This window comes from Cnephaeus nilssonii (assembly GCF_951640355.1).
Source record: "Cnephaeus nilssonii genome assembly, chromosome: 12".
Taxonomy (NCBI): Eukaryota; Metazoa; Chordata; class Mammalia; order Chiroptera; family Vespertilionidae; genus Cnephaeus; species Cnephaeus nilssonii.
In genome coordinates this window covers 80,722,920-80,747,401 of record NC_137083.1, presented here as the reverse complement: position 1 = coordinate 80,747,401, position 24,482 = coordinate 80,722,920, and the positions used below count along the sequence as shown (strand labels likewise).

General features: G+C 50.1%; 1 protein-coding gene across 2 annotated transcripts; it reads right to left on the bottom strand.

Annotated features, from left to right (window-relative positions):
• Positions 1 to 270: 270 nt before the first annotated feature.
• Positions 271 to 17,869, bottom strand: NOM1 (nucleolar protein with MIF4G domain 1). 2 transcript variants are annotated; one of them, XM_079786128.1, is made up of 11 exons: positions 16,901 to 17,869; positions 13,386 to 13,513; positions 11,495 to 11,690; positions 7,638 to 7,961; positions 5,150 to 5,260; positions 4,286 to 4,453; positions 3,393 to 3,514; positions 2,259 to 2,391; positions 1,476 to 1,607; positions 1,103 to 1,212; positions 271 to 578 (listed from the first exon to the last, which is right to left on the bottom strand). In XM_079786128.1, the coding sequence occupies exons 1-11, from the start codon at positions 17,855 to 17,857 to the stop codon at positions 404 to 406; spliced, it is 2,556 nt and encodes an 851-aa protein (XP_079642254.1). In that variant the 5' UTR covers positions 17,858 to 17,869; the 3' UTR covers positions 271 to 403. The 2 variants fall into 2 exon arrangements, with proteins under 2 accessions (XP_079642254.1, XP_079642255.1); XM_079786129.1 differs by having other exon boundaries at positions 13,386 to 13,510.
• Positions 17,870 to 24,482: the final 6,613 nt, after the last annotated feature.

Here is a 24,482-nt window from a genome sequence, read left to right as displayed (position 1 = left end):
GGCTTCTGAACTTTTAACGAACGTTTAGAAAGATAAAAAACATGTCAATTTCTTTATGACTGCACCCTCTAGTGGCCCATCTTATCTATGAAAAAACAAGAACCACACAAGTGCCCACTTGCACACTCACCCCAGTCTTGTTACTCAGAGAACACTGTCCAGTGTATCTGCCCATGCCTCCTACACACACACACACACACACACACACACACACGCGCACACACACGCGTGCGCAAGCCCTGACAAAACTGGTATATAACACACTCAATATAACATTGGATCAAAAATTATCTCAAAATATATTACTGTAAATACAACAGACCATGATATGGCTCTCCCCATCCTTTACAGTCAGCAGAGTAACAGGCCTTTGGGTTAAAAAGGGCACCTGGCAGACAGGCCCCTACATTCTCAGCGAAGGCCTTCCTTGCAAGGCCGTGGTGGCGAGCTCGGCTCTCTCCCGCAGCGCACCAGCCTCCTCGGCACTGCGGTGCGCCTGCACGCTCTTCAGCAAGAAGTGGCTGATGAAGAGCTTCAAACCTTCGCGCAGCACACCCAGCTTTGGGTTGTCGGACACCCTGGAAAGAATTGTACGAACTGTCAGGCACGAGTCGTCCGCCTAGCTCTCCATTCTAGAAGTCTTGGATGGAGAGAAGAAACGATTTCTCTTACAAAGAGAACTCTGCCCAGGCCTGTGTGGCTCAGTTGGTTGGAGCGTCGGTCCCGTACACCAAAAGGTGGCAGGTTTGATTCCTGGTCAGGGCACATACCTAGGTTGTGGGTTCAATCCCCAGTTGGGGCACATGTTGGAGGCAACTAATCGATGTTTCTCTCCCTCCCTGCCTCCTTTCCTCTCTAAAAAATAAAAATAATTTGCAGTGAAGAATTTAACATATCCTATTTATAAGAAATCATTATTGGTTTGCTATCAGGCAGGTTTCCTGTTCCCGAAATCGAATGTATAACATACTGTACTAGCTTAAACTAAAATGGGAATGGACATAAGCAGACGCCCGTACAACCACCTTGCTTTTACGAGTGACGTGTGAGTGGGAACAGCCCCCCTCTTTCCCATGATGTGCCAGCACGGCTGGGACCATACCTGGCGAAAATGAAACGGAGGTCTTCAGCTTCTGTTCCCATCAACAGCACATGTAACACTTCTCGTAAAAAGTGAATTCTGGGCTTATCCAATTCACTGAATTCAATCACCTAACAGTCAGGATAGAAAGAAAAATAAAGTTACACTGATACAGTCAACCTTTCCAATAATTCTAAGTAGAGTAACAAACAACCCTCCCTTAGGATGTATCTAGCTTTATAACGTGACGGAGAGCCTACGCGTGCTGGTGGGGGCAGCAGGCACTTCACTTCTAGACTTGAGTGAGCCGAAGCACAAGCGTAATCTTAAAGCACAAACACAAACAGCGGTCACCATTCTCACTGCTTTCCGTAGTTTCACCCATTACACAGACCTTTAAAATGGAAAGTGGGAGTGATTTTGTCTTCAACAAGTGAGCCACCAGATAAACCAAATTGGAGAAGTTGGTGGCTGGTAAGTTCTCTAAGTCTCGAAATTTGTCCCATATGCTGAATTGGAACGTCATCTAGTGTAAGAATGGAAAAGAAGAAAAGTTTAAATGCAACAAGTTATTAGAACAAATGACTAAGAATACGATCTAGCCCTTGCCGGTTTGGCTCAGTGGATAGAGCGCAGGCCTCTGGACTGAAGGGTCCTGGGTTCAATTCTGGTCTGGGCACATGCCCAGGTTGTGAGTTCAATTCCTAGTGGGGGGCGTGCAGGAGGCATCCGATCAATGACTCTCTCTCATCATTGATGTTTCTATCTCTCTCTCCCTCTCCCCTCCTCTCTGAAATCAATAAAAGTATATTAAAAACAAAAACAAAACACAATCTAAAGATACTCTGCTTATCTACTCATTTGTAGTATCTTAAAAATCAAGACCCTGAGTACAACTCCACTGTCCTTTCTGATGCACAGCAGGTGACAGCAGACAGCCACACAGCGCCCTCACGGCAGCAGGAACGTTGGTGCGGCACCAGAGGCACTCTGCGGTTACTGGGCCGTGACAGCCCCTCACCTGTGACCAGAAAGGTGACAAGGCGGACATGGCTTCGGTTGTGGTCAGCTACTCTCCCCGTGACCTGACTCAGACCCCACCTGGGGTGGGCCGAGTCTGACAGAATGCTTAGAGGCCGGGGGAGCGCGGGGACCTGTCGTCCTTCTAACAAGTTACCTGGAACCTCCTCTCATAGTCGCAGAACTTGCCGGCCAGGAAGGCGTAGAAAGGGTTGTACGTTTTCTCCTGCAGGCAGCAATCCATGAGAACGTGAACTATTTCCCTTTCCTGCTGATCCTTAAGCCCAAGCCTACAAAACACAAACAGCAACGGGGACATTTCAATTCCAAGTCTGAACAGGTTTCAGGCAGAGACCTTTCCAGGGCCACACCTCTCTGGCAGTTTGGTTAAAAGGGAGTGGAGCAGAGGTGGGGTAAAAGGCAGGAGTGACAGGCCGGGTCCTGTCCCCACCCTCCCTGGTCTTGGTGACCATGGAGTCGACACCGATTGGTGAGTCTTGTGCCAGCTACAAAGGCCTGTCACTGGTTCCTGAGGGACAAGAAACAGGACGAGCACTGGACCGTAGCCTCAGCGTCAGGTTCCTGCCACCGTCCGGACTTCCCACAGAAACACGCTTCCTTCCAGTGCAGGGCTGAGTTCAGACAAGTGTTTAGTCCTGTACTATTTCCCTCTATTTCCTTCTGAATTTGAAGCAAATAAGGAAAATTACTATCACTCTCTTTAGGAGTACCTTGTACAGGCACTTTTAAAATCTTATTGCAACTAATTACAGAAATGATACCAGACCATTTTAAATTAGAATCAGAAAGGCCTTTAATCTGGAGATTTTAAGCAATTTGTGACAACCAGCAGCCACAGATAACTGCCAGCTGGTCACCTAAAAAATTTTAATTAATCCTCACCTGAGGATACATTTTTTCATTTATTTTTGGAGAGAGTGAAAGGGAGGGAAGGAGGGAGGGATAGAGAAACACATCGACTGGTTGCCTCCCACACGTACCCCAACCAGGTACGTGCCCTTGACAGGGAATCAAACCCTAGACCTTTGGTGCTCAGGCTGATGCTCTAACCACTTAGCAACACCTGCCAGGGCTCACCTAAGTTTTAATAAAATGTATTATAACCTGGAAGTACTAGCGGCCAGTGGGGAAGAGCAAGGTTGCTGAGCCCAGACGCTGGGTCCAGGGGAGGAGCAGGCCAGCCCAGCAGCCTGATCCCAGATGCAACCTCAGCTCCTCTTACTCCCTCAACATCTGTTCAGGTGGGCCAAGCGTTCACACAAGTGCTTACTTTAGAAGCTTCTCAAATGCGTCCAAGAAATCTTCACTAGTCATAATCGTACAAAATATGTTTCTCCTGACGTCGGTGTTCATTCTCTGCTTTCGGGCGAGTTCCAGCATCTTGGCGCTAACCTGAAAGGGGGGCGATTGAGATGTGGGTCACACAAGTTTTAATGAGATCAGTGACTGTGGTTTAGCTGCAGTCGCTAGAGTTAGGTTTCTAAACAATAACGTGTATCATTCTGTGGTTGCCCTAAGCATAACTGTAAACTGTAGGCGCATGTATGTAAATGCAACATCTTTATTCTTGGGCAACTCCCCAGGAAGAGAACACACCAGGAAGGACCAAGTGAGGCCAGGAGAGAACACACCGGACGTGGGAGACTCCCACGGGGCAGGCCGGTCAGCCTGAGCAACAAGGAGACAAGACAGAGGTGGGTGGTCATAGCAGAAGAGCCGCGTGTGTGGGATCCTGAGACAGAAAAAGGGCCTCAGGGGGAAAAAGAAACTGAAGAACATGTGGCCTTCAGTTAGTATAAAGCACCAAGAAGTGCACAGAATGTAGCTCATCTGAGTTCCGGGTTTGTGCCCAGCGGCCACATTTCCTGGGAAGCAATGTGTCTGTCTGCAAAAGTGTTCTAATGTTCTGTGCCCTCATCCAGTCAGCTTGTAACTCTTTCATGTAACATGTTTTGGGACTTGAAACAAATCCCTTAAAAAGTAACAACAGAAACTGAATTAAATTGTATCATAAAACAGCAACAATTCTACAAGGTCTGCAAATAAGCCATGGCTGCCCATCTCAATAATCCAACAAAGAGGAAGGCGGCCACTCCAGGGGAGCCAGGGAGGTGCCGTGGGGACACAGCAACACGCCTGGTAGCGGTGAGCACGGGTGCGTACCGTGCCCGCAAGTGGCTTCTGCAGGGCCTTCTGCTGACTGCTGTCGATCATCGGGGCCCCGCTCCAGGCCGACCCCACGATCCACCAGCGCCCAGTCTGCTCGGCATTCAGGACGCTGTCCCAGGACACGCGCAGCTGAGATTCTGTACCCGAGCCGGCGCCACGCACCTAACAGAAGGAAAAGGAGCTGGTCAAACGCTTCAGATGGACCAGTCTGTCTACCTCCCCCCTCCCCCCACCCCCTCTGTTTCTGACAATGGCATTTCTGCTGCGTGCACACTGTGATGAGCCATGGACAACTGGGACGTCACCATGTGGAATAAGGCCAAGAGAGAGGCACTCTCCCAGGATCTGTGTCTGAGGTCGGCGGGCCCATCCCGAGCCCGCTGTCTCTGGAACGTTGTCACAGCAGAGCAGGAGGCTCAGGCCACAGGGAAGCCGCGTCTGGCTGGTGGTGGGAACGCAGCCTAGAGGGGCCTGGAGTTGGCTGACTCAGCGGTTCTGGATCTGACTAAAGAAAGGGCAGAGACTCGCCCTGACTGGGTCTCAGGTAACAAATACCCAGGGAGCGTAAATTACTAAACAGACAAGCCCCCCTCCTCCGTGCTGATGGGGCCCTCTTCCAAAGTCATCAGAAGGTTCTATTAGGTTCTATTGTGATTCTGATGTGCAGGCGAGTCCAGCACCACAGGCTCAGTCTCCGGGATGCTTAACACCCAGGGACTCTCTGCACACAGCCACTCACAGGCTCTCACCTCACAAACTCCTGCTGACCAGGCCAGGCACCTGACTCCCAGCTCCCAGCCTTCCATGGTGGGCTCACGTCCACATAGGCCCAAACCAGTCACAATCAAGGTGACTTACCAAAGCTCTTTGCAATTTCCTCAGTTTCTCTACAGGCTCAGGGTCATAACCCGGAATCTTCCGCATGTCATTGTTCTTCAGTGCCAACATTGTCTCCAGCATAAATCGAATCTTTAAAAAAAGAGAGAAAACATCATTTCAAATGGTCTAAACAACTGACCTTTCTTTTCTTTTCTCCATTTTTTTATTAAGGTATTATATGTGTACATATCTTACCATTGCCCCCCCCCGCACTTCCATACATGCCCTCACCCCCCCGAGATTTGCGTCCATTGGTTATGCTTATATGCATGCATACAAGTCCTTCGGTTGATCTCTTATCTCCCCCACCTCTCCCTAACCTTCCCGCTGTAATTTGACAGTCTGTTTGATGCTTTACTGCCTCTGTATCTATCTTTGTGTTCATCAGTTTATAATGTTCTTTATTATCCACAAATGAGTGAGATCATGTGGTATTTTTCTTTCATTGACTGGCTTATTTCACTTAGCATAATGTTCTCCAGTTCCATCCAGGTTGCTGCAAATGGTAAGAATTCCTTCTTTTTTATGGCAGCATAGTATTCCATTGTGTAGATGTACCATCGTTTTCTAATCCACTCATCTGCTGACGGGCACCTAGGCTGTTTCCAGATCTTAGCTATTGTAAATTGTGCTGCTATGAACATAGGGGTGCATATATCCTTTCTGATTGGTGTTTCTAGTTTCTTAGGATATATTCCTAGGAGTGGGATTTACTGGGTCAAATGGGAGTTCCATTTTTAGTTTTTTGAGGAAACTCCATACTGTTCTCCACAGTGGCTGCACCAGTCTGCATTCCCACCAGCTGTGCACAAGGGATCCTTTTTCTCCAACAACTGACCTTTCAACTTGGGAATAAATAAACCAACTCTGCAAGTGGCCATCACTGGAGATGGTCTCAGGCAGCCTATCTCCACTGCAGCCTCTGCAGTATTTTAACAGAAATTGGATCCAGCACGGACCTCCACTGGGCTCTGACCACTACCCACAGATCTCGCTCCCTCTCCTGCTCCGCTGCCCCAAACTCCTCCCACCGATGCCCCCTCCTGTGCTCCTCCCTCCTGGCCCTGTGCTCTGAGTCACTCCTTCTGTTACCATTCCTCTTTATTTTTTTCAACTTTTAAATTGAAATGTTATACTTAAAGAAAAGTTGCTAGAATACTACAGACACTTCCCAGATATCCTTTTCTGAGATTTCTCCAATGTTGACTTTTAAAAAAATAACATTTTTATCGATTTCAAAGAAGAAAGAGGGAGAGATAGAAACATCGATGATGAGAGAAAATCATTGATATGCTGCCTCCTGCACACCCCCTACTGGGGATGGAGCCTGCAACCTGGGCATGTGCCCTGACCAGGAATCGAACCGTGACCTCCTGGTTCATAGGTTGCCGCTCAACCACTGAGCCACGCCAGTCGGGCAAATGTTGGCTTTTTACTGATATAATCCACATACCACAAATTCACTTATTGAGAGTGTATGCTTAGTATATATTCAGGATTGCGCAACTATCTCCACAATTTTAGAATTTTCATCACTCCTCCCCCTCAAAAAGAATCTCAAAACACATTAACAGGCACGCCCCAATTCCCCCAACCCCCAGCCCTAGGCAACCACGAGTGTACTTCCTATCTCGCTGACTTCAGTGCTTTAAGTTTGACCTCTGGGCATGCAACGTGGGGGCAACTTCTTTTTCGGAACACTCCTGCCTGGCTCCTGTGACCTTCCTCCTGCTCTTCCGCCCCTCAACCGTGCAGTCCCAGTGTCTGACTGTCAGCTTTGCAACCACGGCCTCAGGACCTCCTCCCAGCGAATCCAGGGACCGTCACTGCAGGATTTCAGAAACTAGCCAGTCTTCCCTTTGAGCTGACCCCAGCAGGGGCATCTCCCTGCCTGATCACCTCCCTCTTGTGCGTTGTAGCCAAAGCGACATTAGTGCGAACACTTCCCATGTTATTTTCCCACTCAGAACCCTTCAGGTGCCTCCAGGATAAAAGGCAAAGTCCTTGCAACGGCCTCTGCCCTGTCCCCTGTGGGCCCCACACGAACCGAGGCTTCTCCTCTATCTTTGAATCTGCAGGACAGAAAATGAGGTAGGAACCATGCTCAGCCACTTTTTCTAGAAGGGGAAACTGAGGCTTGTAAGATTCAGGTCACGTTGCTGGTCAGTGGCTGAGCCTGAACTCCAGGTAAGCTAACACCTGAGCCCAGAGGCCTTTCTCAGTAAGCATTTTTTGAATGGATGAGTGTTAAATAAATTGATTCTTAAACTCACAAAATACCTAAGTTCTTAGTAAAGAAACAAGGTACGTTCACATATTAAAGATAAAACCATCAAATCACAGGAGCAGAAGGTAACAGATTGCTAGGACATGAAACATAATATTTACCCCAAACACTTATTTTTTAAGTGCTGGTCAGTTTCTGAGCATTAGGCACTTAGGAAGCAGGTCGAGTGACCCCTCGTACCCTGGTCTGGTCCTGGAATTTGCCGCCTGCCTTGCTGGCTTTGGCCTGGGTCTCTGTGATTAGTTCCTTAAGTGACAAAGCATCATCTTTTCTCAAGGAAAAGCCCACATTTCTCAGCATTAACAGGATCAGTTCGATATCTTTCTCTGTGAAAGTTCCAATAAGTTTTTTCAAAATGTCGAAGATGAGGAGAGACTGTACCACGTGGAAGTTATACAAATGGGCAATGATGGTGAACAGGTTGTCACACTCTTTGCCCTCGCTTCCCTTTTTATAGATGTCATCAAACTTCCTCACCACAGCCTCCAGAAAGTGAGCTCCAACCTGCACAAAGAAAACAGACCAGATGTCATCGCCAACACCTGACAATCGTGGCAGCAAGTTACTCTCAGGGATCCTTCTTTTCAACAAGCTGAAATGTTTATGCTGAGCCAGTACTTTTAAACTTAATGCGTAAGTATACACATGGTAGGGTACACACTCCCACAGGGCACGTGCTTTAAACCCAGCCTGAGTGTGCAGCACTGACACACACGGGCGGGTGAACGAAGCACGATCTGTCACAGCACCCAAACCTCCCCTGAAGTACTCTCTTGCTTCTAAACCGAGGTGGACCGCCTCGGCCAGCAGCCATCTGGTTCCTGGGAAAAGTGGCACGACACCTCTGTCTGCAACGCTGCACAGATAACAGCACTCACTCTGAAGCGCAGGCTGAGCCTGGAGGAGGAGGCGGAAGCAGGAAACCCGGGGGGGCGGGGAGGGTGCAGGTTAGTGGGGCTGGTTAAATTGTGGGTGCAGGTGAACTCAACTAGACAGGTTAGAGTCAATACACTCATGTCATTGCCAAAGTGCAAAAACTAAACGCTAGAAGACTCCAGAGAAAAGCACTGATGGGCAGGGGGAACGATGACTCCACAGAGGCGAGCGCCGATAGGCTGGGGATGTTCTTTAGTTAATAAATAACTTTAGCCCTACACGGTGTGGCTCAGTGGATAGAGCGGTGGCCTGCGGACTGAAGGGTCCCAGGTTTAATTCCAATCAAGGGCATATGCCCGGGTTGCGGGCTTGATCCCCAGTGGGGGGGGGGGGGGGGTGTGCAGGAGGCAGCCCATCAATGATTCTCTCTCATCACTGATGTTTCCATCTCTCTCTCCCTCTCCCTTCCTCTCTGAAAAAAATGAAAATATTTTTAATAAATAACTTTAACCTGTCAATTCCTCACTCAAGCTCCGTCACTAAAGATCAACTTGAGGAGCATACTATGACTACTACATTATGTCCAAATATAACTTAAAAACGAGAAATTAGAATTCTGAAGACATCAAGAAAAAACCAACTTTGCACGTGGCCATCGCTGGAAATGGTCTCAGGCTGACCATCTCTACTGCAGCCTCTGCAGCATTTTACAGAAATTAGACCTGGCAGCGACCTCCACTGGGTGCTGGGTCTAATTTATGTTATGTATTAAATACACTCAAGTTGAATGTTTTCAACCCAGGAATGGAATTATTTAATTATATCAAATTTTAAGCTTATTTCATGTCTTCAAAATAAAATATAACTTAGTGTACATTTAAAAATAGCAACACTGTTCATGTTGCTGAAGTTATTTAAGCACATTCATGAATTCCAATGGGATTTTAACACAAATCTGCAGAGACCTGATGTTTTATTTTTTTTTTATTATTTTTTATTTTTTTCTGATGTTTTATTTTTAAGTGCCTCAAGAGCAATTCAGTGACTCACGCCATGGGCTTCGTGACTCACTCTGGACTCCGCGAAGACCTTCCTGGCCCCACAGAACTGGCGTTTAATGGGCGTAGCATCGGAGAGCTCATCGCTGGGGCACAGGCTTCAGGGATGCCATTAGCTGAAGCACCATAACGGCTGCCCTGGAACGAGTCACGTCTGGTGTCCTTCACGCCATGGTGAAGGCTGAGGAGTGGACCAATAACCTCATGTTTTCACGCCCAGTGGTCAGGGTCTACGGCTTTTACGACTTGGTGAAATTCTGTCTCGGCCAAAACCATCTGGTTTGTGGGGATCCCGGTCAGACACAGGAGGGTGGGGGGTCGAGGAAAGTCCTGGAACAGCGCGGAGTCATGGCAACACAGGACAGAAGGCAGGCGCCCGGGCTCCGTCACACTCTGCAGGGAGGAGCGGGACTCGCCGTGGTGAGGGTGAGTTGCTCTCAGAAATGAAACCCTGACTTCAGAAGGCCGACTCCCTCCACATGAAGCCTGAGCCTGTCCTCTGTCCGCATCCCTGGCGCCCACACGTCCTGCACGTGCCACCTTGCCGGCAGAAGTTAGCTCCCTGTAATGAGCACGCACCCAGGCTCCCGAGGATGCTCGCTACTTGTAAAACTCACTAGACCAGTGGTCGGCAAACCACGGCTCGCGAACCACATGCGGCTCTTTGGCCCCTTGAGTGTGGCTCTTCCACAAAATACCACGTGCGGGCGCACACGTACAGTGCGACTGAAACTTCGTGGCCCATACGCAGAAGTCGGTTTTCGGCCTGGGCGAGTCTATTTTGAAGAAGTGGTTCTAACGCCGAGCCACACTCAATATGCCAAAGAGCCGCATGTGGCTCGCGAGCCGCGGTTTGCCGACCACTACGCTAGACCAACTGCAGAGGCAGAAACAGAGGCAGGAGCTGAGCTCTGGCCTCGGGTAGCGTCTGCCCCACACTGCTGTCACTGTGGGACCCTAACACCACAAAGGAGACTCATTGTGGAGAGTCTGTGTGCAGTATAGTAAGAGCCCCCTCTGTAAACCCCAGTGATTCTCCAGACGGACTGAGAGAGCCAAGTTCAGCACATGAAATGGCTGGAAGACCAGGGCCATGAGCAACAGCTGGCCCCGGAGCCAAAGCAGGTCCCTCCCCTGCCCCAGCTCATGGGCTGGGACATCACACAGCTCCTCTGGCTTTGCTGAACTTGCAAAGTGGGGTCCAATCAACATCTGCTCTAAGTATCTCGCTGGGAGACCGCAAGGACCCCGTAGCGAGGACACGGAGCCTGGATCACACTGGCCTCCTGCAGCGGTGCTTGGCGGCCAGGCCTGTTCTTGGGAGAGGGCTATCAGAGGTAAAGAAACAAAACCCGCCATTAAGACTGTCCCACACGAAGACCCAAGTTCTTCCTTGAAAAGAAACTCCACCCGCTAAGTAAGCACCATGGCCGACTTGCCGCCCATTTGCCTCCCCTTGTCTGCACTCTGGAAGTAGACCCCTTCCTTCAACAGCCCTGGGAGCGGCCACACGGAGGGAATGGGGTACTGACTTGGAGGGTGATGAAGGGGTGGGGACAAGTACACTCAGCGGCGCCGATTAGGCACCAGAGTTGTGCAGGACCCCACATGTCATCTGACAGAGACCCCACAAGAAAAAGCTGCCGCAGCCCCACCCCAGACGAGGACACAGCACCGAGGTCTGGGCCTGCCTGCTGGCTCCAAGCCTAGGCCTGTCACTGTCTCCTCACGGCGTCCAGCTTTACCTGACATTCTGGTGGCCTTCTTAGTTATGAAAGAAAAAAAGAAAAAAGAAAAAGATCTTCCGATCAGTACAAACACCTCGGAGGTAAGATCACACCTCCACTGCCTTCTGAACTCCTGAAATAAGTCAGTGTTCAAGAGGAAACATGAAGAAAATGAAGGCAAGTCTGAGACATAAGCCCAGAGGAAGATAAACTAATAAATAACAAAGACATGTTAGAATGAACCCCGCACAAAGGCAACAGTTGACCAAAATCAAGTATGTACTGGATGTGGTTTAGAATATGACCCAGGCCAGGCTGTGTGAGCCGTCTGTGGCTGGTACCACAGCAAGCACCGCTCAGAGCCACGGCAGCCTACCTCGATGCCCACTGTGCGGTGCAGAATGCTGACCAGGAGGACGTGCTCCATCACCAGCCTGCCCGGCATGGCCGTGCCCGGAGCGCAGGCGCTCATGAGGATGCCCGTCAGGGTGTCGCTCATGTCCTTCCTGCTGTGGGCCATGTACAGCTCCTCCAGCTGCCCACTGATGGAGGCCATGTTTGGCTCACTCAACCTGCAGACAGTTGTAAAGACAGAGCTGCAGTGACATTTCAAATTAGGAATTACTTTTTAGGTCAATTGAAAAAAACAAACAGAAAAAGCTATCAATATCACCGATGCCCACGTCCCGTTTCATGGACACACAGCCTCATGAACAATGCCTACCTTGCCGCAACAGCCCAGCATATACGAGGAGCACACAATCCTCTGGAACCTGCAATTCCGTGACTGCGGTTTTTCCTTTCCGGCTGAAATGCAGCCACAGTGAAGGACACACAGGACTCCCCCTTAAGATCGATGCTCCACTTGTACGCTAACCCGACATGCCCAGTGGAGGACACACTGGGCCCCCTTAAGACCAGGGACGGTGCTGAGGATGCTGCACGGGAACGCTGCCCCAATGCCCCCAGGGAACCACCCTTGCACGTCAGTATGTGCTGTTGGGAAAAATTCCAACATCCCAATCTTCTGCCGGTAAGAAAACCTTGGGCTCCTCAACATGAGGAAAGGTCGCCCTATTTCCTGGGTGGAGAAGGAAGGAACCAAGTGCACACGGAAGCTGCACACTGCACCTGTGCTCACAACGAACTTTAAAACAGCTTGTCTAGCCCTGGCTGGTAAGTCTAAGTACCAGCACAGAGGAGTTGTGAGTTCGATTCCCAGTCAAGGGCACATAAATGAGTTGCAGGTTCAATCCCCAGCCCTGGTTGGGGCACATACAGGAAGCAACCAATCAATGTGTCTCTCTCACATTGATGTCTCTCTCTCTCTCAGTCTCTCTCTCTCTCTCTCTCTCTCTCTCTCTCTCCCTCCCTCCCTCCCTCCCTCCCTCCCTCCCTCCCTCCCTCCCTCCCTCCCTCCGCTCTCCCTTTCACTCTCTCTAAAAATCAATGGAAAAAATATCCTTGGGTGAGGATTAACAACAAAAAGCAGAATTTCAGGATACACCATGCAAACAGTGTTTTGTTTTCATCAGAAAGAAAAATTTTAAAAAGCAATGGGGGGGCTGGGGGGTGATGATAGGGGTAGCAGGAGAGCCATGGGCGCTGGCTCTGCAGAGCTGTATGTACACACGTACACACGTGTACACACACACACACGCACACACACACACACACACACACACACACACACGGAATGAGCTTGGGATGGAGGACCACGCTCCTGACTGGAGGGCCACCTTGGATCATGAACTCGCTCTGCAGGGAAGAGGATCAATCCTGCTGCCCCTGCTCCAGGACTTCTCAGAATAACCAAGTGGGCACCTGCATTGCTTTCAGACTCTGACAGGTTCAATGTACCAAAGAGAAAAGGTGAGGAGTAAAAAAAAGAAAAAGAAATAAGCCAATCAGTGGCCACAGTCCTGCCCACTCACTGTGTTTTAATTCCTGGGATAGTTTCTGTATATTTATTTATTTATTTATTTATAAAATACATTTTTTACTGATTTCAGAGAGGAAGGGAGAGGGAGAGACAGGTAGAAATATCAATGATAAGAGAAAATCACTTCTTTGTGATAGCTGCCTCCTGCACACCCCACACAAGGATCGAGCCTGCAACCCAGGCATGTGCCCTGGCTGGGAATCGAATTGTGACCTCCTGGTTCATAGGTTGTCGCTCAACCACTGAGCCGTCCTGGTCGGGCTAGCTGTATTTTAGAAAACAGACAATCTCTTTAAGTGACAATGTAACAGTGTTTCGAGGTTACCTGTTAATTAGGCCTTGGACATGCTTCTTTAGCCGTTCTCTCTCTTCCTTTTTCCGGGCATCCACTGTCTCCTCAGCTCGCAGCACATGAGGGGGGATATACTTTCCCACATTCTCACCAAGACTCTGCTAGAAAGGACAGAAGTTACAAAAATGTACACTGACTCTGCTATACTCACAGTTAGATGTTAAACCCCCAGAACTGGCAGAGCTGTAACCATTGACTACAGCTGCTTACTAAACATCAGCATCAGTGGAGCGCCCCTCAGCATCTGTGGGGTCACCGTTTGCGCTGATGTCAATACATTTCCCCATTCATTTGGTTTTTCCCTCTATAGTTCGACCTGGCTGTGGCCCTCTGGGATCTGCGGACAGAGCCCTATATTCTACACTTGACCTAGGTTTAATTTCCAGGGCTAGAGCACACAAACACCAAATGTACCACCAGTTTTGGAGGGAAAGGGTTCTAAAATAATTTCAAACTGCCCTGGCCAGGTAGCTCAGTTGGGTAGAGTGTTGTCCCATATGTCAAAAGGTTGTAGGTTTGATTCCTGGCTGGGGTGCATGCATCGATGTTTCCCTATCACATTAATGTTTCTTTCTCTCCCTCCTTCCCCCTCTCTAAAAATCAGTAAAAAGTGGTAATTTCAAACTTGTTGAAAACTAGGATCTAAATTTACATGCTAAAATAAAAATAAATTCACTGCTCACTAGCTCCTAGCAAGGATTACAAATTGTGATCACTGGCCAACACTCCCTGGGCACCCGAGTGACAAGCCTTTGGGAAACATCTATACCAGGTATACCAGATAATAATGCGGATTTTTTTCAATAGATGGGAGTTACACATATGTTGACATATATGCGATTTGATATGTATGCTATTTTGTTGTATTGACAACAAGCTTCAAAACTTCATATGTCAAATTTGCTGAAGGTGTTAACTTCAGATATTTTTATGCTTAAAAATGTCGAGTTTTGTGCCAATAAAAGAGCATTTGCGGGAAGTTTTAATTCATTACTTTGTTTTGAAGAAAAGTGCTGCTGAATACTTTGGGAAGCTTATGGTGAACATGCTCCATCTCAAGATACTGTGAACGCTGGTTTAAACGCTTTAAAAGTGATGATTTCGATGTGAAAGACAAAGAACGTCCAGGTCAACTGAAAAAGTTTGAAGACCAACTATTACAAGCATTATTGGATGAAGATGTGTGTCAAACTCAAAAACAACTTGCAGAAAGATTAAACGTTGCTCAGCAAACAATTTCTGATCGTTTACAAGCAATGGGAAAGATTTTGAAGGAAGGAAAATGGGAGCCACATCAACTGAACGAAAGACAAATGAAAACTGAAAAGGCATCAGTAAAATGTTGCTTCAATGGCACGAAAGAAAGTCTTTTTTGCATCGAATTGTGACTGGCGATAAAAAGTGGATTTATTTTGAGAATCCCAAGCGCACAAATCATGGGTTGATCCAGGTCAACCATCAACATCGACTGCAAAGGCCAAATCGCTTCGGAAAGAAGACAATGCTCTGAGTTTGGTGGGATCAGGAAGGTGTGGTGTATTATGAGCTTCGAAAACCAGGTGAAACCATTAATACTGATCACTACTGACAACAAATAATCAATCTGAACCACGCTTTGATCGTGAAACGACCAGAATGTTCCAGAAGACACGGCAAAGTAATTTTGCTTCATGATGATGCACCATCACACACTTCAAAACCAGTTAAAGACACGTTAAAAGATCTTGCCTGGGAAGTATTAACCCACCCGCCGCATTCACCAGCCCTTGCTCCTTCAGATGACCACTCTTTCTGATCGATGGCACACGCACTTTCTGAGCAGCACTTCAAAACGTACGAAGAAGTGGAAAATTGGGTCTCTGAATGGTCTGCCTCAAAACAAGAAAAGTTCTATTGGGACGGTATCCACAAATTACCTGAAACATGGGGGAAATGTGTAGCTAGCGATGGGCATTACTTTGAATAAAGCACTTTTGATGTTTTCTTTGATTATAAAATCCGCATTATTAACCAGTACACCTAGTAATCACGGCCCTTGGTGTTAATGACTTAAACCTAGTTGGCGAAAGCACTGATGTACATGGAAATGGTTACACTTGAGAAACCCTTAGTTCACACTGTATGCCAATGACCTCAACAGCCTGGGGAAGATAACCAGGCAGAGTAAAAAATAATGTTCTAAGAGAGGAACTACAGCACTCAGGAGCTGCTCACAAAGGGCTGGGTCAAAGGTACTAGGGAGAGAAGGAAAGCAGCTTGTTACCTAAGATGGAAAGAGTCACAGAGATGCTGACGTGGACATCACTTAGATAAACACCACAGGGAGAAACTGAGGAAAAGCCATGCAAGCAGAAGTAATATATTTGGAGGAAGATGATAAAATACAGCGGCCCTTTATTGGCAGGGGATACGTTCCGAGCCCGTCGATGCCTGAACTGCAGATAGTACTAACCTTTACACTTAAAGGAAGCATATGCATATACTGGGGGGCCATTATTAAGTGAGGTAAGGGCTATTTGAATACAAGCGGTGCAATGCTATGACAACTGATCTGAAAACTCAGACGCTATGGCTACTCAGTGACTCAAAGGCGGGTAGCAAATAGTGTGGATGATTCCTGGATGGAGCACAGCATGAGATTTCATCACCCTTCTCAGAACATGGCACCATTTAAAACTTATGAACTGCCCGGTGGTGGTTGATCGTCGACCTATGAACCAGTAGGTCATGGTTCAATTCCTGGTCAGGCACATGCCTGGTTTGCGGGCTTGATCCCCACGGTGGGGCGTGCAGGAGGCAGCCGATCAATGATTCTCTCTCATCACTGATGCTTCTACCTCTCTCTCCCTCTCCCTTCCTCTCTGAAGTCAATAAAAATATATTTTAAAAAACCACTTATGACGTGTTTCTTTGTGTAACTTTTCATATAATTATCTTTGGACCATGGTTCACAGCAGGTGACAATCCACAAAAAGCAAAATTGTGACAATAATTTTGCTGTGAGAAGCAAGCAAGACTTCCACGGGCTGCCTGCAAGGTGCCTGTGGGGGTGAAGCTGGGGCAGGGGAAGGCTGCAGGCCTGGAGTGCTGTGTCCTGGCTTGTGAACTTGACCTTCAATGTCAGACTATGGACGTGAGTGCTAGAGTTTCAGACTCACTCCATGAGCAGCCGGAGAGGAAAAGGCTAGGTGAGGGAAGAGGGGGTCAGGAACAAGGCCAGGGGAGGGGTCACAGCCAGGTTGGAGACCGAGGCAGGACACACGAATGGAGATGTCCTCTTAGCGCAGCCGGTGGGCCTGGCCATCTAGTCCCTGGGATGAAAAGCCTCTAGAGAGCTTTTCTCCCTGACTCTTCATTATGGGAACTGACGGACATAAAAGTAGGTAGGTAGAATAACCGCGTTACCCTCTCAGGTCAAATACATCCCTTGTGCCTCGTGTTCCACGCCCTGTCCTCGTCACTTCGAGCAGTGCCTGTTCACACGGTACCTGATCTGCTGCGTCCACATCCTCCGGGGAGCTGTCAGTCCTTTCTTCGTCTTCTGCAAACCGGACTCGCCTCCCCCCGCCTTTCTCCTCCGCTCTCCCCTCTGCCGCTGCTTTTCTCAGCTCTTCCTCCGGCACATCCTCCTCCTGCTCGCCCTCGTCGCCCTGCTCCCCGCTTCCGTCCTCCGAGTCGCTCTCCACGTCGCCTTCGTCCTCGGCCTCACTCTCCACGTCGCCTTCGCGGGCGGTCTGTCCGTCCTCCTCCTCGCTGCTGCTGTCGCACAGGCCACTCCCCGCCCCCGACCCCAGGGCTCCCAGGATGTAGTCGAGTCCGTCGCGGGCGAAGCTGAGCGGCACAGAGCTGGCGTCTCCCTTCCTCCTGCGCTTGTTCAGGCCCAGGCAGCGCTCCAGCTTGCGGATCTCTCGGTCCTCCTCCTCGTTGGCCGCCAGAAGCGCCCGTCTCCGGGCGGCGTTGGCAGCGGCGGCGGGCCGGGTGCTGCCGGCGGCGGGCCGGGTGCTGCCGGCGGAGGGCCGGGAGCTGCCGACGGCGGCCCTGGTCGGGGCCCGGGGAGGCGGCCGTGGGGCCCGCCCGCCCCGCCCCTCGGCGCCGTCCGCCCGGGGCCCGCTCCCCGCCTCGGGTCCGCCGCTCGGGCCCCGTGCGGGGGCTGCTGTCCCCTGGAGCCGGCGCGCCTTCCTCAGCTGTCGCTTCTCCTTCCTCAGCTCCCTGCGGCTCTTCCTCCCGCCGGGACGCGCGCGCCGCTCCGCCCGGGGCCCCTCGCGGCCGCCGGAGGGCTGGCCCTCGGAGGTCGCCTGCACGAACTCCTCCACCGCGAGCTTCAGCCGCTTCAGGGCCCCTGCCCCGCCGCCCCCAGGCCCGCGCCCTCCTCCGCGCTTCCCGCGGCCCACGCGCCGCCGGCAGCCGCCCCGGCCCGACGCTCCCGCGCCGGTAGACGCCGCCATCTTCCGGACGCACCGACGCTAACTTCCGGGAGGGAAGGGACTTCCGGGTGGAAAGCGGCGCGCTCCGCCGAGCAAGGCGGGGAGGGGCGGGGCAGCGACCCCTGGCGGCGGGAGGGCGGTAGCGCAGGGAACTGCGCAGCCGCAATGTGTCATAGTCTCAGAACAGATTGTAAACTGAGGAGGTGGTGGTGCAGAGAGGCGTCCTCACTTCATACACGAAAGCCCTGAGGCCTCTGCACGCCCTGCCACAGAAGGAGCGTCGCAGGGCGTGAATCTCTTCACACGTGGGTGCATTTACCTGGGTGAGAACATGCCCATAGGAAACTGTGTCCTGTTGTTTCTACGTGTATTTATGGGGATCTTCATACTCAGCTGGCTGTTCTGAGACATGTTTCCACTCAACCCCCGGCCTCAACGTCTCCGTGTGCTGTATGATACGTCTCCTGGGGTCGTGCTCCACCGTTTACTCCTCTGTTGATAGACATGCACCCTGTGAACCAGCGTCCCCAAGTCCATGCCTATGGGAAATCATGACCGTGACCTTATTTGGGAATAGGGCCTTTGCAGACGTAATCAAGTTCAGAGGAGGGCTTGGATTAGGTGGGCCCTAACTGCAAGTAGGGTGTTCTTATAAGAGGGAACATGGACTCACTCACAGGGAGAAGGCCATGCGATGGGGACCGGGTGGGGGATGTCAGTTTCCAAGCCAAGGAAGCAAGGATAGCTGGCCACCAGCAGCAGCTGGGAGAGACCTGGGCTGATTTTCTCTTGCAGCCCCAGAAGGAGCCCACCCCGCCCGCACCTGGGTTTCTGGGAATGAGTATTTCACAGGCTGAGGTGGGAGCCCCGTAGGCTGGACGAGCTCCAGTGTGGAGAGCTCTGGTCGCTGCTCACCTGCCTGGACCACAGTCTCCTAAGCTCCTGGAGAGAAGCGCCAGGGAGGGGGGAAGGGACTCCCAGCCGCAGCCCGCAGTCTGGGGGTTTGGAGCAGGAGGAGGGGGTGCCTGGGGCACTGTCCTGCCCCTGCATCCCTGGTACCTCCCATCTCATGCCGACTGGTGGGCCTTGGCTGACTTCTGCCCAGAGGACCTGGGGACCAGCATGCAGGGCTGTGCAAGGGAGAGGCAAGAATAGGCGTGACAAAGCTCATCTTCCGCCCTAGCTGGTTGCTCAGTGGTTAGAGCATTGGCCTGGGGACTGAAGGATCTCGGGTTCAATTCTGGTCAAGGGTAACATACCTCTGTTGCAAACTCGATCCCCAGCCCCATTGGGGCTCGTGCCAGAGACAACCAAACAATGTGTCTCTTGCACATCGATGTTTCTCCGTCTCTCCCCCTCCCTTCCACTCTTTCTAAAATCAATGCGAAAAATATCCTTGGGCGAGGATGAACAACAACAACGAAAGCTCATCCCCATCTGTGCCCACTCCTCCAGTGCCCATACACTCAGCACCCTCGCCACCCCACCCTGTCTCTGCAGGGTCTGCCTCAAGTCGTTGCACCCAGGAGCCCAGGCCTCTCTCTCATTCAATGATTTCTCTGGTGCTAATTGGGAAGAGGGAGTCAGTCACCCTTTCTGCCACACCATTTGACAGGAACCAAATGAATTAAGCCCATTTATTCCTACAGAGGGCTTAGAAGGGGTCTGATACACAGTAGCTGCTCAGGAAATGAATGTCAGCGCCCTCCCCGGGGCCCCTCTCCAGGCATTCGGGGCAGTTGGTGGACAGGAAGTTCTGTTTCTCTGGTCCTGGTGAAAGGGCTGGTTGCAAACATAAAACAGTCCATTCATGACACGGGCTGACAGGTGTCAACAAGGCAGGTGGCAGAGTGCTGGTGTGCATGCATGCGTGCACGAGCGTGTGTGTGTGTGTGTGTGTGTGTGTGTGTGTGTTCCTGTGTCTGTGCATGCAAGAGATGGCTGGAGAGGTGGGCAGGGCCAGGGGTGAAAGGTCACTAGATTTTGTGTTTTTTCTGGGAGCACTGGGAACCTCAAAGTGTTTTCAGTGGACAAGTGGGTAAGAGTGTGGGGGGCAGCAGCCTAAATGGATCTGCATTTGGAAAAGATCGCCCTGCTGCGTGCAGGACTGACCCAGGTGGGTCAGAATGACGGACAGACCGAAGGCTGGGGCATCAGACACTTGTTCTCCAGCCTGGAAAGAACTGTTGACTGTGGCTTTGCCTGATGGCTCTTTAACAATAATAGCATGAATGCTCTGTTAAGAGTAATATAATATACAATGTAAAGTGTCACCTTTACTCAGTGTCTTAGTCCATTCTGGCTGCTGTAACAGGCACCACAATGTGTGGCTTACACAGCGGACATTCATTTCTCACTGGAGGCTGAAATCCGAGATCAAGGCGCCGGCAGATTCCCTTTCTGGTGAGCACCCGCATCATGGTTCATAGACAGTGTCTTCTCACTCTGTCCTCATATGGTGGAAGGGGATAGTGGCTTCCTGGGCACTAACCACATTCACAATGTCTCGGCAAGTAGGGTGTTCTTATAAGACCATGACCTAGTCACCTTCCAAAGTCCCCACCTCCTGACACCATCACCTTGGGGATTAAGATTTAACATATGGCTTGGCCGGCGTGGCCCAGTGGTTGAGCGTCAACCTATGAATCAGGAGATCATGGTTCAATTCCTGGTCAGAGCACATGACCAGGTTGTGGGCTTGATCCCCAGTGGGAGGCGTGCAGGAGGCAGCCAATTGGTAATTCTTTTTCATCATTGATGTTTTTGTCTCTCTCTCTTTCCCTTCCATTCTGTCTAAAATCAATGGAAAAGAGAGAAACCAAGATGGCGGCATAGGTAAACACCTATACTGCTGCCTCGCACAACAATTTCAAAACTGCAACTGGAAGACAGAGCGGACATCGTCCAGAACCACCGGAAAGCTGGCTGAGTGGAAATTCTACAACTAGAAGGAAAGATAAAAGGACACTGAGACCCAGAGGAGCTGTGGAGGACAGGTGCGGAGACCTGCGCGCGCGGAAAGGGTGGGTGGCTGAATACGCAGCTGGCTTACTCGCGGTGCTCGGAGAGGGCGGGCAGCAAGCGCGCGGCTAGCTTTCTCGTTCGGGAGGGAAACAAAACCTCCCGACTGCACTGAAATCCAGTTCTGGGTGAGACTTTGAATACCCAGACTCATTCGGGGAGAAACTGGACTGTCTGGCAGCGGGCGAAACTCAGGGCCGCCTTCTCTCAGGGGTGCGTGCAGCCATTGCCGTGGGATACTGAGACACAGGGGCTGCGTGGGGTGGGCTTATGGGAAACCAAGGCTGTCTGCTCAGCCCTGAGACTCCACCCCATCCAAGCTGAGCACAGAAGCTCTCCCAGTGGAGACACAGCTGATCCTTACAGCCAATTGGCCTGGAGGTCAACTCCCCCCAGTGATACTAACAACAATCTAGGCTTAACAACAAGACTGCACACACAGCCCACAAAGGGGTGCACCAAGAGTGTTCACCTCAGGTAACTGGGGAGGCTGAGCCACTGGGCCCTGCTAGGACACCTAGCACACAAAGCCACTCCATCAACTCAGGGAAGCAGCCAAAATGCGGAGACCAAGAGGCAGGCCACAAATGAAGGAAATGGAGGAAAGTAAACGAATGGATATAGAGTTCAAAACCATGGTTATAAGGTTTTTCAAGAATTTCCTAGCAAAGGCCGATAAATTTAACGATCAACTAGAAATTAAGCATACACTGACTGAAATAAGAAATATTATACAGAGACCTAAAAGCAGACTAGAGGATTGCAAGAACCAAGTCAAAGATTTGAAATACAAAGAAGCAAAAAACACTCAACCAGAAAAGCAAAAAAGAAAAAAGAATCCAAAAATTTGAAGATAGTGTAAGAAGCCTCTGGGACAACTTCAAGCATACCAACATCAGAATTATGGGGGTCCCAGAAGAAGAGAGAGAGCAAGATACTGAAAACCAATTTGAAGAAATAGTGACTGAAAACTTCCCCCACCTGGTGAAAGAAATAGACTTACAAGTCCAGGAAGTGCACAGAACCCCAAACAAAAGGAATCCAAAGAGGACCACACCAAGACACATCATAATTAAAATGCCAAGAGCAAAAGACAAAGAGAGAATATTAAAAGCAGCAAGAGAAAAACAGTTAGTTACCTACAAGGGAGCACCTATATGATTGTCAGCTGATTTCTCAACAGAAACTATGCAGGCCAGATGGGAATGGCAAGAAATATCCAAAGTGATGAACAGCAAGAAACTACAACCAAGATTACTCTACCCAGCAAAGCTATCATTCAGAATTGAAGGTCAGATAAAGAGCTTCACAGATAAGAAAAAGCTAAAGGACTTCATCACCACCAAACCAGAATTATATGAAATGCTGAAAGATATTCTTTAAGAAGAGGAAGAAGAAGAAAAAGATAAAAATTATGAACAACAAATACACACCTATCAACAAGTGAATCTAAAAACCAAGGGAATAAAAATATCTGAGGAACAGAATAAACTGGTGAATATAATAGAATCAGGGGCATAGAAAGGGAGTGGACTGACAATTCTTGGGGGGAAAAGGGAGTGGGGGGTGCGGGAAGAGACTGGACAAAAAGCGTACACCTATGGATGAGGACAGTGGAGGGGAGGTAAGGGCAGAGGGTGGGGTAGGAACCTGGTGGAGGGGAGTTATGGGGAGAAAAAAGAGGAACAATTGTAATAATCTGAACAATAAGGATTTATTAAATTTAAAATAAAAATAAAATGTTTAAAAAAAATAAAATCAATGGAAAAAATATCCTCAGGTGAGGATTAACAAAACAAAATAAATACATGTATTTTTTGCACTATTAAAACGTGCTGCCGAAACCGGTTTGGCTCAGTGGATAGAGCGTCGGCCTGCGGACTCAAGGGTCCCAGGTTCGATTCCGGTCAAGGGCATGTACCTTGGTTGCGGGCACATCCCCAGTAGGGGGTGTGCAAGAGGCAGCTGATCGATGTTTCTCTCTCATCGATGTTTCTAACTCTCTATCCCTCTCTCTTCCTCTCTGTAAAAAATCAATAAAATAAAAAACAAACAAACAAACAAACAAACAAACAAAACGTGCTATAGCCAGCATCCCTCTGTGTATGTGTATGTGTGTGTGTGTGTGTACAGGACCGTGCCAGTGTTTCACGAGGCTATCATCCTAGAAATTGCTTAGGGAAAGTATATAAATATATATTTTTAATTAACAGGTAATTCCAAATTTTCAATGCACTTCTGTGCCAGCTCATACTCAAATTGGGAGTGACAGCCTGTTCCCCATGCCCCCTCCTTCATAGACTTGTCTCTGGGTTTTCACCTTTGCCCCTTTGCTAGGTGAAAGGTTGGCATGGAGATGCCCTGTGATAGGGGATGGAATGGTGGGGGGGCTAAGCTGCAAGGCCACCTAAACCCCCTTCCTCAGCTCCCCTCACCAGTGTCAAAAACAGCCAGAGCACTGCTGCTCTGAGCCCATACATTCTTTTGAATTCTGCTCGACTACGCCAATTGTGGACAGGTTCCTTCTCGAACCCTGCCCATTGCACTAACTGTTGGGTCCGAGCCCCTCTGCCAGGGACTGGACCTTCTTGGATGCCGGGTCTTAGACAGAGAAGCCATGAGCAGTTGTGGGTGTGTAAGAGAATCTTTAGTGCGGAAGCCAATGGCCATGTAGCCATCAGACACAACAGTCCTTCATGGCAGTCCCATTAGGCAGCCGCACACCGGCTGGTCGATACATCCCTTTCCCGCACAGCAGTAGCAGTCTCTGCACCTACAGTTACTATCTGAGCAGCCGCACGCTGCCCCTCGACCACCGCCTCCCATCGCCGCGGCACCTGAGCAGCTTCTGCGGCCTCTGCAGCCTCTCCTGCACACATAGGAGCTCACCCTCTGAGCGGCCTCGGCTTCTCCCGCACACTCCGCTCGCTGGGCAGTGCCTGCATCAGACCACTAGGCAAGGCAGGCCTCTGCCAATGACGACACCCATCATTGGGATTACAGAAGAGCACAGTGCATCGTGAAATCGCCGTGAACATTCCGATTAAGGTTCCCGTGTTCAGGGTGGCCTTGGTTGTTGGCGTCCTATCAAAAGGCCTTTTACCCTCTGAGTCCCCTTGACTGTCCAACGACTCTGGCATGGTTCCCACAACCAGCCAGCCACCGAGCCACAACCCAGGTGTCTCCCACACATCCATCCCATCAGCCCTGATGGAGAACATCTGGGTAGACCCTGGGTGCTGCCTAGTCTCTTGTCCCATCCTTCTGACGGTTGTCCTGGGCAACCCCTCCCGTGGGTCCTCTCCAGCCCATCGCTGGCAAAGGGCTCACTCCAACCCAGGCCTCTCCTCACCATGTCCCAGCCTGAGACTGTTCCGTGGCTCCCTGTACCCTGCAGAGTCAAGCATGCAGCCTTGTCTGGGACACAAGACCCCTTCACCTTCATTTCTGTGAGAGATGCTCGCCTGTTCGAATTCAAATAATGGACTCAGAGACACGAAGTATGGGGAAAACGAGACTTTTAATGTGGTCTTGCAAGATCCAGTGTCTAGTTGCACAGGCACACACGGAGCAGCGATCACAGGCTATTTATTCCTAATGCACAAGAACCCCTCCCCTGGCTCCT